The 16,560-nt window shown below is 38.0% G+C and overlaps 1 protein-coding gene across 7 annotated transcripts in view; it reads right to left on the bottom strand.

The window, feature by feature from the left end:
* The window catches only part of NF1 (neurofibromin 1), a 165,520-nt gene that overhangs the window by 139,071 nt on the left and 9,889 nt on the right, over positions 1-16,560 (bottom strand). For 6 of the 7 annotated variants that reach the window (XM_039507432.1, XM_039507435.1, XM_039507434.1 and 3 more), the window contains exons 2-7: positions 10,730-10,873; positions 6,993-7,076; positions 4,238-4,428; positions 1,402-1,508; positions 1,023-1,090; positions 650-725 (exon numbers count right to left, since the gene is read on the bottom strand). In XM_039507432.1, the coding sequence (XP_039363366.1) occupies positions 650-725; positions 1,023-1,090; positions 1,402-1,508; positions 4,238-4,428; positions 6,993-7,076; positions 10,730-10,873 (670 nt within the window). Of the gene's footprint in view, positions 1-649; positions 726-1,022; positions 1,091-1,401; positions 1,509-4,237; positions 4,429-6,992; positions 7,077-10,729; positions 10,874-12,642; positions 12,771-16,560 lie in introns of those variants that run through there. The other variant, XM_039507437.1, reaches the window with a different exon arrangement.

Raw genomic sequence — 16,560 nt, 5'->3', positions numbered from 1 at the left:
CAATGATTCCAAAAATAACTTAAAAATGTGCTTAAGTCCTTCTCTAGTCAGAAAGACTAAAGCATATGTAGAGCCTTGTGTCAATACAAAATTTGTATTCGCATCCAGTCCATGGATATACACAGATTTGCAGGACTCTAGATATAAAATTTGGATCTGCATTCATCCATGATCTGCAAACACGGGCCGCAGATATAAAGCAGATAGCTACGGATTTGCAGAGCTCTAAGCATATGCTTACGTCCCCTTCCTGAAGAGGAATGCTTTCCTGAATCAGAGGCTAAAATGAGTATTTGTAAATTTACTTTTATTTATATGTAAGATAGTTTATGTTTGTGCGTTTTGTTTGTTATGTGTATCAAAATAGAGCTCTATAAAAGCAGTCCAATTCCCACCATTACCCCATTCCTCCCCATTTCCATTTGTTGAGTGAAGGGAGATAAAGAGTGTATCCCAAGATGCTCTGGCAAAGGATGGCAGAAAGATGCTTCTTTTATGCGAACTGCCTTGAGAAGCAAGGAGTGTACAAAATGTCAGTGAAGTTGGTGATCTCTGACATAAAAGCTTTGTGAAAAAGACAACCAATGGACTTAGCCTGATAAATCCGTATTTTAAGAGATACACATCAATATGATTTGTTATGTCTTACCTGCCATATCAGTCTGTGGTGTCTGGTACAGCTTTGTGAATTCATCAGGATAGTTTTCCACCCAGTTCCAAAATGCCTACAGATAATTCAACATGTCTTTACACATATGCAACAATCAGTTTAGAAAATAAACTCAGTTTAGGAAATGAACTTCCAGTGGAAGACGTGTTTATTTTGTCCTTCAGAGTCTCAGCATGCAGTGCTTTTACAGCAGAAATCTCATACATGTGTTTCTACAGTGAAAAGTGACCTGTCCAAATGAGAGTAGTGTTTTCCAGTTCCTAAATTCAAACAGGGGCATGAGACTGCAAATCAGTGGCTGAGGAACAGCAAGAAAATTCCACTTAGAATATATCAATGGTAACATACTTGCCTTTTCAAGACTGTTTATAACTGCCAGTTGAGCTACTTTCTTTAGGGCTTTAAACTTAAATACGGTCTCTGTAAAAATAAAAAATTTCAACATTTGAAAGAGAAATTCATTTCTAACAAAATAGGTATATAATAATTCAACCCAATAAGACCGCTCACGGGTTCTAAGCACCAGTTATTTTAAAATCAGATGCTAATTATAATTTGAATGAAGTAAAATTATACTGTTTCTAAATTAATATACAGGACTATGTTACACCAGTGTAACTGTGTCTATGCTAGAGGGTAATACCACTAACTATGGACTTCTAAACAGATAGCTATAGCAGCACAAAACCAGTCTGATGATCAGCCCAAAGACACACAATTTCACAACCTACCTTGCAATATTCGTTTCAGTTTTATGCAGTCCACACTAATATACTGTAAAAGTTCAATATCATGAACATCAGCATTATCTTCCGAACACACAGTCAGTTCCTGTAATCTAAAGAGATGCAAAGTAAAGTATAACTCGAAACAGTAAATTAAATTAACTTCTCGAAACAGAGACTGTCAGCCATTGCTGACATGTTCATACTTCTGAAAAACACCTCCTATTATACAGGTGAAATGAAAATAAGTAGTAAACATTTGAATATTAAAGGATCATCATCATCCCCTCCAGAGACTTACTGTTGGAACTTTGACAGATCCAGGAAATAAAAACAAACTTTGGATGACCATTAAGAGTTAATTTTACAGAATATTTTCATTTTATCTTCATATAGAAAAGTTCCAGCAGACAATTTCTCAACATTTCAAGATGAAAGCTACAAATGCCATCAGTTTATAGTAAGGTTAACACCAAGATTTTACCCTATATCCTCTTTTTCTTTACAATGCTGTGGAAGTAATCTATATTACACTTCACCTGAGCACTGACCTCTCTGGCTCATGCCGGGGATGCCTTTGGGCCATGCCCCTGGGAATGAGTGCCTTGCTTTGCACTTGAGCTATACCATCTGGGCAACAATCAGGAGTATTCACAGTCCCTGAAGGGAACTGCAGTCAGCCCTCAGGCAAAGGGGAGCCCTTTTTTCTGTCCCTAATGAAACTCAATTAGTTTTAATCACATCCATTTAAGCACTGTGGTAAATCTTTTCCCTCCTTTTTTGAGGGTAACTTTTAGATAATGTTTTCACCTCTTAGCTCAGAGAGCTGAGAAGCGATATCATATCAGATCACAAGCCACTAAAAACTAAATAACTAAATCATATGAGCCTGCAAGTTATAAGATTGTGTTGACCCCTTCCAAAGCTACAGATGTGTACTTGACATGATATGCGATTTCTACCGCTACACACAAAAGCAGCTCTTCATTTAATCAATGGAGGGAAAACTTAACAGCCCACGCTGAGAAGGGGAAGGTCCCTGATGATGTGCTTTACATGCCAAAAATCCCCCAGCTGCTGTACAGAGCCTCGAAATATGCCTAAACAGGAAGCATGGGTCAAAAGATCAGCAATGCTAACTGTCGGCAGGCTGACCTCTGTGGATATTAGCAACAAACAACCAAATGTTTAACCACTTCTATACCAATGAAAAATAGAATTGTGTGGAAACAAAAATCAACGCCAGCCTTGAAACAGCCTAGAATTTCAAAATTAAGTTTGAGTAAAAAAGACTTATACTGAAAAAAATATACTGCAGATGTATAAACAAATACACATTAAAGAACTATCTACAAGAATAAGTTCTAGTGCAACTCCCTATAACAGAAGGGCATGGAATCATTTCCTACTAAACCTAATCCATTTATTTAGCAAAAACAATATCCTCCATCCTAGCTACTAAGTCTAGGTCCTTGAGAGATTATTAAAGCCTTTTAACGTTTAAAAAAATAGTTGAGATTTCAGCTAATTAGATATTTACCAAGTTTCATATTTAAAATTTGAAGGCACTTCCATTCTAATGTTCTCAAAGCTCTTTTAATTGTATAAGTTACACAAGCCCTAGTTTTAATTAGATTGTTGTACTAAAAACAACTCAAACTAGCATACTCATTGCTGCCCAAGCCTAATAAAGGAGCATTGGATCCAACTCCAACAAATGATCCACTCAAGTACTACTGTTGGTTATAACCACACTACCCTGATAAGAGTTAAACCTTTTCAAGCAACTTTCAAAGGACATAAAAGCATTTCCTTAATAAAAGCTTCCCATGCAACCTTGGTGGGCTGGCCAAAGACAGCACCAAAGAGATGCATGCAATGCGGGAAGTAAAGAAGGGATAGCATACCTTGGCCCTGACTCACCTCTCATTTAGAGTGGTGTAAATCAGGACAAATTCCATTATAATCAGTGGGGTTGCACGGATATAAAAATCATGTGAGAGGACAAGCAGGCTCCTTCCAAAGCCAATGAAGAGTAATATTCTTAGGGTCAAGGCAATCATGCCCCATTCTCCTCAGTCAAAAAGATGGATATATATATGGGCCTTCAAGTAGGGAAAATTATAGGAAGACAACACCCTTAAGGCTCCAACAGAACTGCAGAGAACTAGACGTTACCATGGAACAGCAAACACATTAATGGATATAAGTTAAGTGTCTGTCAATTTTTAGAAATCTCTCACTAGCAAGCACCCACCCTACATTTCAACTTGGTTTTATCATTAGTTCCATTCTATGGCAGGGTTTTTTTCATATAAAAGCAGGTCTAAAAAATAAGCAAGTCTAGCACTCAGAAAATAAGCTGTACAAAAACATTGAACGGAGACAGAATCAGACTAATTTTATCAATTGATGCTTAAGCAGAGTTTTGGAATGTAGAGGGATTTTCCTCAGAAAAGATTTCAAATACACCTCTACCCCGATATAACGCAACCCGATATAACACGAATTCAGATATAACACGGTAAAGCAGCACTCCAAGGGGGCAGGGCTGCGCACTCCGGTGGATCAAAGCAAGTTAGATATAACGCGTTTTCACCTATAACTTGGTAAGATTTTTTGGCTCCCGAGGACAGCATTATATCGGGGTAGAGGTGTAAGCAGCTTATTATATGATATTAACTTGAAAATACTGATGGGGAGTTTGTATTTTTCAGATCAGAAAGGTCTGTCATGAATTTTAGCCTTTGTTTTAATCTACACTGATTAGAGCCAGACAACATTCACGGTATTTGATAAGACTTCTAATACACTGGATAAGCTCTGCCATTCATGCACTCACCTGGTAGAAATGCGGCTGAAGACTGCATTAAAATTATTGCAACTGAGAGAGAAGAGAACCCCAGAGGCAGAATTGCGAAGTTCGGCTGCATGTTGGTTTCCTTCACGGTATGTATGGATAAAATGGCAGATTTCTGGCAGCAACTGTTTGACCAGCATTGTCTCATCTAGTCGCATCGTGTCCTTTGGTTGCTAAAATGGAAACATTTCACTTATTCCCTGAAATTTCCTTTCACAGCTTTACAGGCAAAACAGTATTTCTAGTCACTACTATCCCAGGAACAGATAAATAATAATAATAATTGGAGATATACCAATCTCCTAGAACTGGAAGGGACCTTGAAAGGTCATCTAGTCCAGCCCCCAATGCTCAAACCACTGAGCTATTCCTCCCCCCCCAATCTTACACTACTTACTCTCCACACAGTAGAAACTCCCATTGACATCAATGCAAATTAAGTGGAAAAGCTCTGATACACCACCTGCTAACAGTAATTTCCTATAATTTCACATAAAGCAATATTTTACATTTTCAAATGCGTTTCCATCCCTGACCTGTGGGACAATGTTAGTAGCTCAATATCATCAAGTACTGAATGGGCTATCAAAACATTTTTTTTCCAATCATAAGGTTTGAATACTTAAGGGACACACACTGCCAACCTGTCAAAGCACTGGTGTTAGAGCATCTGAGTCAGTTGTTTGCCTTAGAAGAACCTAAGGTAAACTCCAACTCTTAATTCTCTCAAATGGTTTTCTGACAGTTGTTTTTCTCCAGTAGGGATTTAAAAGACATGATGAAGGAGAGGATGCTTCTTTATTGACTCAGTGTGATTCCAGACAAGAACAAAAAAACCTACACTTTCCTGTAGAATTCTACTTTTTTCCAATTTGCACAGTATGAGACATAAGGAAACTATTTAAGAAAGAATTCGAAGAGCAACTTTACCAAGAATCTTAACAGAGGGTCAGGTCAGCATTTAAACTTTTAATATCCTAACAATTAAATTACTCTGGGGAATTCTGAAGTTGCAGTGATCCCACTTAGCTGACCTGAGTCTTGTTGCCATGAGAACTTGGTGAAACATTAAGAAGCAATAGTAAGCAAGAAATATGTCTGACCATATCACAGAACACAACTCTCTTTGTATACAGCTTTGGCTCAAGTCTTACTGAATATACTGGCTCAACTTGCTTTCATCTAAATTGACAAGACATACAATTTTAAGCTGTTAGAGGTTTCATCATGTATCTGAAACACACTGAGGTTTTGATCAATATAAATTGTGGCTTTTAAAAAAGGAAGATATGGATTTATGAAATTAATGTAGTAACTTAGACTTGTCTAAACACAGGAAAGAAAATATGGTATAATTTACTTTTTTTAAAGTTTAAATCTATTCTGCATTATTTAGATACCTACCATTATTTTCTTATGTACTTAAAACAGCATGATTACTTACATCATCAGCATCTTTACTATATTAAAAGATGTTCCACCTTGATAAACCAAACTATTGTATTTATTACTCTGTAGAGAAATATCTTTTACAACCAGTACTAAGGAATTGCACACAGCTTTGATGATTTCATTACATTCTTTCTGGAACAAAGCTAAAATAAATCTCTAGGAATAAATCTGAGACCCAGAGTTTTTACCTAAGATGAAGTTTGGCTTTGCAAGTATACAACTGTTTTCATCCCAAAGGTAAAAGCAAACTGCCTCTCAGCAAAGATTTGAATGAAATAGGAAAGTGTGCGTGGAAACTTCAGGATTGGACTCCCACTGGAAGTTTGGATAAGGTTAAATAACGTAAACTAGGAAATACCTGCAAAAGTAATCTTAATATAGCAATAGCAAGAGATTCTGTCTGGGTATATAATTATAGAAAATAGAAACAAAAACGACAACAAGAAATCTCTACTTCATTTAAGAAACAGTAACTATGACTTTCACAAACTTCATTAATTTTAATATATTTTAAGCATTTATATTTTAATTTTTACTATTTGCCATTTTAAAATGATTGTAAAATTATCCTTTAATTTTGTATTAAATTGTGAAATGAAACCATTTTTATTATTTTGTTTGTAACCTACTTTGAATCTCCCCATCCACTTACAGTTTATACAAATGCAATGAAAGCTTAACACTGAAACCCATTACTTTACTTAAATTTGTTTTCCATGCACACAATGGTTTATTCTTTTTATCTGAATGCTTGTAGAGAAACATATAACATTAGAACTTTGGAAGTGAAGTGAAGGAACGGTTAGATCTGAAACCTTCCTTTGTCCATTTAGTTAACAAGTCAAGGCATTTTTGACCATTGTTAATTGGGGTGGCGGGGAGGATGGACATTCTACACATTAAAAAGAACGGGGAGTACTTGTGGCATCTTAGAGACTAACATTTATTTGGGCATAAGCTTTCATGGGCTAAAACCCACTTCATCGGATGCATGCAGTGGAAAAAACAGTAGGAAGATATATATACACAAAGAACATGAAAAAATGGGTGTTGCCACACCAACTCTAACGAGACTAATCAATTAAGGTGGGCTGTTAGCAGCAAGAAAAAAAAACTTGAAATCACAACAGGTCTCTTTGGAGTTTTTCTAAAACTAGCATTAATTCTATGTGACATAAATCAAATGATTGTTAGTTTATTACTACCTAGTATACACATTTATAGAACTTCTGTTCACTTTGTCTACATCTGATTCAGAAACTCAATTATAAATTAGACTACTTACCCCAGCAAGACATTTTTCCAGTGTATCCAATATAATCAGCTGAGAGAGATATAAATTCTTTTCAGCAGCTTCTCCAAATATCCTCTACAAGAAAAGGTACAGATTTAGTTCCAGTGCATAAATCTGACTGATAGCCCATTGCAGCATTTAAGTGATACAGAAAATCTGCTGGGGGTTAAGCAGCACACTAGGTTAATCATAGAATATCAGGTTTGGAAGGGACCTCAGGAGGTCATCTAGTCCAACCCCCTGCTCAATGCAGGACCCATCCCCAGACAGATTTTTCCCCAGATCCCTAAATGGCCCTCACAAGCCTGCGTTTAGCAGGCCAATGCTCAAACCACTGAGCTGTCCCTCCTCCCTAATGCTCTAGCCTTTCCACCTTTGGAGCTCTGGGTTCAAATTCAGAAAGAGGGCCAGTGAAAATGAAATTAATGGTTCCTTCCTAGTTCCTAGCATGAAGTGAGTAAACTGTTTTGGTGTGAATGACATAAATTGAACAAAGATAACAAGGGACAGGACATGCAGGCCAATTAGTATTTAAGGCACACAGCAGAACAACTAGAGAGCCTAGCAAGTCCTTCACTTTCATGACCCCAAAATTCTATTTTAGTAGCGATTACTGTTTGTCTATCGTATCTGATTTCTTTAGAGCTGTATTTTATTGCCAAGACAATACTTAACAGAACTGAGGTTTCCAAAAATCCATGGATACAAACTTAGTTTGATTGCTGCAGAATTTAGCATAGACCACAGGAAGAAACACAAATACACTACTGGATCTTCAAAGCGGATACCGCATTTTAAATCTAGGATGCAAGAGTCTATCACATATTTAAACTAGCATCCAATTTCACTACCAGCGCCAATGAATAAGTGTATCAATATTCAGATTGGAACAGCAAAAGAAAGCAGAGAAGGGTTAGCCAAAAAATGTATTTAGTTTCATTGACTGTAGATAGAACACACAGTAAGAAGCTTCAGAAAATTATGTGATAATTAAAACTGCTTGAAAGATTAGTTCAAATATATGCAGGCTTTAGCTGAGCAGGAGGCCTCTTGAAGGTATCTTTTCTAAACATGGAGCAGACTAATGGCACACAGTCTGGTCTTCATTCTGAAGGACTGCTTGAAAAATATTGCTAGCTGGTTGGAGCATCTGATCCAGTTCTCTCTTCCTCAACCATAGGAAAAGTTACGTCTTGCTATTGAGTACAGAACATTGATATGAAAAGACTCATTCTTCTATTTTTGCACTTTATGGAGGGATTCACTTGGAAGTACCAAGTCAGACTAATAATTTTTGGGCCATTTTCCATAAAAAGTGGTACTAAAAATGGTACATGGCTGGTATTCCCTCAGAGACCTTTCCCACTCAGCTTATCCAGAACACCTTGTCCAGTTCTCTGGGAGTCAAAACACTAAATCCAACTCCAGATTTCACTACTCGGGTCCCTTTATTTGGCATAAAACAAATATGGTAAGACTCAAGCGAATGGGGTGGGTACAGAGCATGCCACACATCCAAAGTTACACACTTTATATATACGTACAGATTACACTGCATTTACTATACACGCTGCATCACATTTTTGCATTGATTTAGTTAGTCTGCAGGAACCAATCCCGTGCAGCATGTTCTCTCCATGTGCTGTTCATGTAGAACCTGAACTTCCATATTCCAGGATCATCTTTGCCCATTGTTGGTAAATGGTTCCCTGGGTGTTCTCCCTCTTATCTTAGATGGCTCAGACATTCTGTCTTTTTCAACCTAATGATCTGTTTACCTCCCTAATTTTATCTTCCAAGAAACGAAGCCTCCTTCCAGGTTTTAATTGCTCATGTCAGGCCAGGCCTCAGCTACACACATCAGATACAATACCGAATTTTTGTTTCTAATTGTATAGCTTACACTCTTATTTATCAGGACTCCTTACAACTGATATCTGTCGCGTGGCTGATTTATTTTTGAGTTGGCATTATTAATTTTTATGTCCATTAGTGTAAGTATAGGCTACTCATTCTCTTGTTCTGGGGAGGACATGTTCACATACTATTGGCCCTTTAGCGAGCCCACCTTGAGTGCTGTCATGATGGAGCTGATGGTTTGGAAGTTGATCACCCATGAAATTTGCTTCATTTCTTCTCCCTCCACTTTTTCAAAGTAACTACAATTTCTCACCTTGCCTGCCCCATTGGTAATTTTTATTTGTCCTAGGATCCATATTTAATAATTTTCCTTTGTTCTTCCCCATCCCCCTCTGTCTACTGCACTCTATCAAATTAGTCGTCAATGTTAATTTAATGAGGGTGAAGTTTCAATAATGTTTTAGTATATTTTTGAAAATGATTCCATGCTCTGCCTTGCTGCATTTCACAAACAAACAGTATAGAGGGAGACTGTTCATTTAATGTTACAAATTTGAGTTTGAAAGGGTCTTTTTGAAGTTTGGTAGGAAGGTCTTCTTGAACCTTTTTCTGTCCCTTGACTTTAACCTGCTGCCCACAAGAACTCAGTGTTAAGGAGGTCCTTGATCCACCCAAGAAACACTGCAAGCTACATCAAGTGTCAGTCAGAGGGGGGAAATATCAGGGGAACAGTCCACTCAAGCGAAGCATTCCTTACTAGCCTCTAAGGGATGTGCTCAGGAGATTAAGTCTGTAGGACTACCACGAGGCCAAAGAGCCTTTTTCAAGTCTTTTCCTTCATGGTTCTCGGCTGATAATCTTGTATGGCTCCAGGATTTCTTTTTGTTTTTAAATATCAGAGGGTGATCTGTGGATCTAAAGAAGCAAGCAAAGATCCTGTGGTATACCTTTTTAGCATTTGCATTTTTTGGTTTTGACCCACTCTTCGGTGAATACTTCACTGCTGCCGAGTGGGTATTCGAGAATCAAAGCTCATGCTGCAAAACGTCTGTTAGTCTATAAGGTGCCACAGGATTCTTTGTTGCTTTTAAATGTAATTTATGAGATGGCCACTTGCAAATGACTGCGCCATTCACTTATGCAGAGTGTCTGAACAGATCCTGAAAAGAATCTAATGCCCTAGGTTTGTTTTAAATGTTTGTTCGTTTTTTCCCTCTTCCAATATCGCTCTTCCTGGCAGGACACATTCTAGCAGAAAGGATTAGAACAGCTCCCATCGCTCTGGATGCTGTTCACTGGATACCTCTGCCCAAATGCCCTCTTCTGTCTCCTCCAAGGCTACAAAACATTGCTTCATTAGTTAAATAGCATGCTTATGCAGCTGTACAGAGAGAACCCATTTCCCAGTGATCAAGTGCACCACTTAAAAATATATTCCACTTGGTTTGGAGAGCAGACATCCAAGGATTGCCTACAAACCCAGGTCTAAGAGGGCATGTGTTGGGTTGTACCCCTAGCCTAGCCATATGCACTTTTTCACACAGTCCATTCCCTCAGTGACTGACACCATCTAGGTTATCCGATGCAGCATTACTAACATTCTTGCTTTCAGACCTTGTTGCCCATGTTCCTCCATCACCCTCACATGCAAAGTGGATGCTCATTTCAATTTTGTTGGTAAACTTTACTGCATTTGAAGTTTAAAAAAAAAACAAACAAAAAAGTAAGTTAACTGGTACCCTATTAAACGCACAAAATGAAGCAGCAATTTGAGTCAATGTTAGACTAGACATTCTACAAAGTTTCTGTAAATAAAAATCCATAACCATTTTCAAAAGCATCCAATAAACCAACATAGAAAAACTTACCATATTGTTAACATTTTTTAAGATATTAGTGAGACCACTTATGACCAGGGAAAACTTGTACTTGGAAATGTTTATGAGACATTCCTTATTATGTTCTGTGCTGACTTTGGTGTGAGTATTCTGCTGGCCAGCTTTTATGGGAAGCTGCAAAAAAAAAAAAAGGAGCATTACTTAGTATTTGTATTAAGTTAGAGATTTACAGTTTTACAGGAAGGTTAAAGATTCCTTGAGGCTTTATAGACTATGTTGTAAAACATTCTATTAAAGACAATCTTACAGTAAGATTTTATTATATTTCTCATCTTTCTCTGCTAGGGACATTTGCAGGAAGCAAAAAATCAAGATTCACCTGTTTTTACCGCTTATTTCTCAACTAAAGCCAAACATCTGTTCTGTGACAATTTCCAAACAAACCAAATTCAGTGTCAGAGAAAAGTATGATTACAAGTGACTAAGCAATGAAATTGAACAAGCACCTAGAGACATGTCCTGTTTTCACAAAAATCTTAGCAAAAAAAGTATGTCTTCTGTATTTATGAAGCTACACATTGACTTCAAAGCCTCCACTGAAACTTTTGTCAGGATAAAAAGTATGACAATAGGATAAGAGAAATTCAGAGATCTATCCTAGGTGACAAACTCATTCAGGTCTAAGAAGCATTCCAATATTCACTGAAATTCCATCTAACTGTTCCAGAAAGTTATCCGACAGATCCACATCCATCAACAAGCAGCACAGCGGCATTGTGTGAAACTACAAAATCAGGCATCAGGCAATGTCATAGCCGCTTGCACGCTTCAGCATGTTTTAGTATACATTAAATCTATCCCATTCTGAGGCAGGAAAATTCCTCGAATCACACTGAGGTGTTTAGTCTTAATACACTTCTTGCAAAGAGTTTAGACCCAATCTTTACAAGTTCCATATCTTTATTTAATAACAAATGATGAGAAAGGAACTGTGTGTTTCAGCTAAGAAAGGAAATTCAGACATATCCAAAGGCTTAGATTGTTTTCATAATCTAGAAGATGGTCACAAAATGTGTTAAATATGTTTAACTAATGTACTAGCAAACGTATTTTAGAAAAAACCTATTATGAGTATAAACCTCCGTGTAACTTAGTGAGTTTTCCTGTCTCAGACAGGGATAGATTTAAAATACACTACAGCATTCTGAGGAGCCAAGGGGTGACCATGACCAGCTAACATTTTTTAACACAATTTGCCTTGTCTAACTAGGTGCAAAGTCACATTTAAAGTTATGTTTAACTTTATTTTAAAATGCTATCACTTTTTTCATCTAGACATGCTCTAGTGGCTTCAAACAGAGACTGCAAAACCAATCCCTACCTTTGCACCCTCCATCTTTCAAAGAAAGCTTTTTTTAAAATCATCCATTTTATACACTATGTTACAGCAGATTACATTGTGAAAAATTACCCTGTATAGCTGGTATCTTTCTAAGACAGAAGTATAACGGCATATAACTAACCGCACAGCACTAGGAACACAACGATAGCTACTGGTTTAAAGCTGTTCCATTAGGAAATCCTGATTGTCAGACAGAGAAAAAAAGAAGTACCACGTCAAGTATTGGCTGCAAGCACATTCCACGCTAATCTATAATATCATCTTTTACTAGATCTTAAATAAGACCAAAAGTTTCAGCAGTGTCACTAAAATAATACCATTGCAATCAAATTCTGTAACTTTTGGATTGGAAAGGCCATTCTTTAGATGTTCATTTGGGGAAATGTCAGGCCACCTCTCCTCACTAAAACTAAATACTACAAGATCACTCAAGTCAGAAGGTGCTTAAAAAAACTCTTAGAGAAATGTTGATAGTCTTAAGGTACAACAATTCCCTAACGAAGAGGGAATCGGTTGCAGTGTTGCCAGTTATACATCTTACCTTCCCATTGTCCTTGCTTCACTATTTAAGAAAATATTCATATTTACACTGCAGCAGCACACAGGCTCCAGTCAGGAACGGAGTTCCATTGTGCTAGGCACGAACGTATATGGAGACTTGGACCCTGCCCCAAAGAGCTTGCTGCTGAACATCTCCCTGCTAATCAACAGAAGTTGTCCAATAAGGATACGACTACTCTGCATTAAAACCCCACAGCTGGCCCACGCTAGCTGACTCGGGCTCGCAGGGCTTGGGCTGTTTAACTGCGGTGTAGATGTCCAGGCCTGGGCTGGAACACGGCTCTAGGACCCTGCAAGGTGGGAGGGTCTCAGAGCCCAGGCTCCAGCCTAAGCCTGGACATCTGCACCACAATTCAACAGCCCCTTTGCCTGAGCCTGTATCAGCTGGCACAGACCAGCCGTGGGTTTTTAATTGCAGTGTGGGCAAAACTTAAGAGATATTACCTCACCCACCTTGCCTAATAACTTAGAGGACATCTTAGTTGTATACAAGTCATTGATATTTAAACTTTTGGTATGTCTAAACTTTTCTGACTAACTCAAGTCAGGTGCTCAGTTGGCAAGATAAATCTGTTTCCTCCCATCTTTTCCGTGAATCAGATATATAGATTAATGCAAGTAAAGTTTTGTGATCCTAGATTTAACAAAAATTAAATGTTACAAATTCTACAACAGTGAAAGTTAAAAATTTTTCCAATCTTATTCAGAAAAGTGACTTCCAAAGAAGATCCTCTACATCAAATAGTAAAAGTTAGACTTGAGTGTATCTATTCCAGCACAGATGAGAGAAAACTCAGTAACTCCACAGATATTAATCCTATTCTGAACACTAGACACTTTGTTTCAAGCTGTACTCAGTAAATTCTTCAAAGGTCACAGACCAATCATGTCTCTTGTGTGCAGTTTACTAGAGTCAGTTAAAGTATCAGACCACATTAAAATGTAGGAAGAAGTGCTTTGCTGAAATTCACTTTATGGAAGCTTTATATTTAAAAAAGACAACAGATTAGGAAGACAAGAAGGCAATCAATGCATCTATGTTTCCGAATTATATACACATACTTTAGGATTTAGATCAGACCCTAAGTATCTCAGTGTCAATTAAAAAAATATCAAATATTTAAAACGTTACTTTCTTCTGGTTTTTAACTGGATTCCACTAGAACATTCCGAGATTCTGAAAAACACAGATGTTCAAAGAGATGAATATGGCTTGAAAAAGGATGTGGACTGGAAATCCAGTCTCTCAAAATGCCACAGAATTTAAGAACTAAAGGAAAAATGCCAGGCAGTTAACATGTCTAAAAAACAAGTTGGAGGTGGCAATGACATTTAATTTTTCAGATCAATGTTTTGTTTGATGCTACATTTTAAAGTTGTATGTTTTTTGGCCTACTTGAAAAATTAATCACCATTAGTTTTGAGAGTTTCTTGGGGGAATGTCATCACTTTGCACTATACTGTTTTAATGTCATACTGACTTGAACTTGTGAGATGGCTTAAAAATGGGAATTTTGATCATGGTCTAAAAGCTTAACAGAAGTTGTTTCTTTCATTACTAAACTTTCTGGAGTTGAATACAAAGCCAAAAGATGTTGATAAACTTACACTACTTCACAAAACACTGAGCACAGGAATGTCAAACCAATTAAATCAATAGTGATCAAGGCTGGGTCTACACTTAAAACACTGCAGTGGCACAGCTGCTCGTGCTTCAGTGAAGATGCTACTATGCCAGGAGAGCTTCTCCCATGAATATAGATAAATCCACCTCCATGAGAGGCGGTAGCTATGTGGACAGAAGCCCTCCTGTTGATGTAGTTGACTGAGAGTTAGGTCAGTATAACTGTGTCACTCAGGGGTGTTGATTTTTCATACTTCTGAATGACAAGGGACATGGCTACACTGGAAACGTCAAAGTGCTGTCGCAGGAACGCTCCCGCGGCAGCGCTTTGAAGTGCAAGTGTGGTCGCACACGAGCGCTGGGAGAGAGCTCCTGGTAATCCACCTCCACGAGGAGATTAACGCCGAGCTCTGGGAGCGCAGCTCCCAGCGCTTGGAGCCTGTTTACACTAGCGCTTTAAAGTGCTCAGACTTGCTGCGCTCAGGGGGGTGATTTTTCACCCCCCTGAGCCAGCAAGTTAGAGAGCTATAAAACGTAAGTGTAGAAAAGCTCTTAGTTACACCAAAGCAAGTTTATAGTGTAGACCTGGCCCAAGTGTCATTTATTTAATAGCCCTCTTCTCAGTGTAGATCATTCTTAAAACATTAAGGAACTAAGTGAGCTAAAAAATATTAAGGGGAAAAAATTGGTTGGGACCAATCTGTCCTGAACCCCATCTTCTGGCCTTTAAACAACTCCCCAGCCTCATCAAGCCCATCATCAGAAACAAGCCCCTCACAGACCAGGATACACCAAACTCAACACAGCACCAGACCCTGCCAGAACAGACGCAAAATCCGTAGCTATATCTCCATTGCTACAATAATCAGCAGGGATCCTAGAAATCAGCTGACTGTGGAAAAATGTTGAATTTGCTTTTTTTTTTTAACAGAATCTTTAGTTTTTACATTTTGTGAAAAAATTAAAACATACAGGAGAACCCCGTTTATCTGAGTCTCCATTATCTGGCTCACCATATTAACCGAACCAGAGCTGACAGCCTAAGCCCCGGGCAGTGATGCTCCGGGCTCACTATTGTGGCTAGGGAAACTAAAGTTCAGCATTTCATTTTAATTGCTGAAAAATACAGATTTTTGTGTGTGTTTTTTAATCAGACACTTTTGTTTTTTTTAAATAACGGAAAACTAGGATCTCTGATGATCAATACCCCTGCAACACACCTGTCAAGATCCATGGGTCCCACACATGCCTACACCACATGTGGTGTATCTCATCCAGTGCTTCAAATGCCTGAACAAGTGAAATCTGACAATCACTGTGTTCTCAAGTAAACTCACACAGAAAAATGATAAGAGACCAAAAACAGCCTATCACCCTGGGTAAGTACTTTTGACAAAGCGATCACTCCATATTTGACCTCTCAGTCCTCATCCTCAGAGGAAACCTGTATAAAAGGCAAGCCTGGGAATTTAAACGCATAACTCTGCTGGACTCTAAAAACCATGGACTTAACAGACACACTGATTTTATGGCTCATTATAACAATATAAACAATTGCCCTCTTCATTTTAAATGGTCTCCTACAGCATGTCCCACCTTGCATTTAGCTCAGATAATTTGGTTACCTTCTCCAGACCTGAAGGGCTCTGTGTAGCTCGAAAGCTTGTCTCTTCCCCCAACAGAAGTTGGTCCACTAAAAGATATTACTCCACCTATCTTGGGACTTATATCATGGAACCAACATAGCTACAACATTGCAAACAATGTATATTAATGTCATTACAGGAATAAGTGAAACCAAAACGCTTATAGTTGAATATTTTTTCTTATTATACAAAAAATATAGCCTGAGGGTTAAAGGAAGAGGCTTCCTACAATGCTTTTATTTTCATTATTATAAGGAAAATAAGGAAAAAGGGAAAAGTGTAACATGAAGCATACCTCATCAGACTGAATCGTGAAACTAACAACTTGCACATTACTACCTACCCAGCCTAAGCTACAAAGTGGACATATTTAAGCCCAAACATAAGAGAATGGCAAAGGTTAGGAGGGTAACAAATCTAAAGGGAGACTCTGATCTAAGCAAATGCAGCAGTTGCCCTCACTGATCTGAAGAAGAGGGCATTAGCACTCTGGAAGAAGCATAATTCCTATGCTCTATAAGTTATTGTACCAATTTAACTATATTGGTAAATAAAACAAATACCAATATAATCACCTTTCTAGCAGTACAACCGTATGGGCATGCGCCAATTTAATCAGATCTGTTTC

Source organism: Mauremys reevesii, linkage group 20, assembly GCF_016161935.1.
Source record: "Mauremys reevesii isolate NIE-2019 linkage group 20, ASM1616193v1, whole genome shotgun sequence".
Classification (NCBI taxonomy): Eukaryota; Metazoa; Chordata; order Testudines; family Geoemydidae; genus Mauremys; species Mauremys reevesii.
This window is presented reverse-complemented; position numbering and strand designations above follow the sequence as displayed.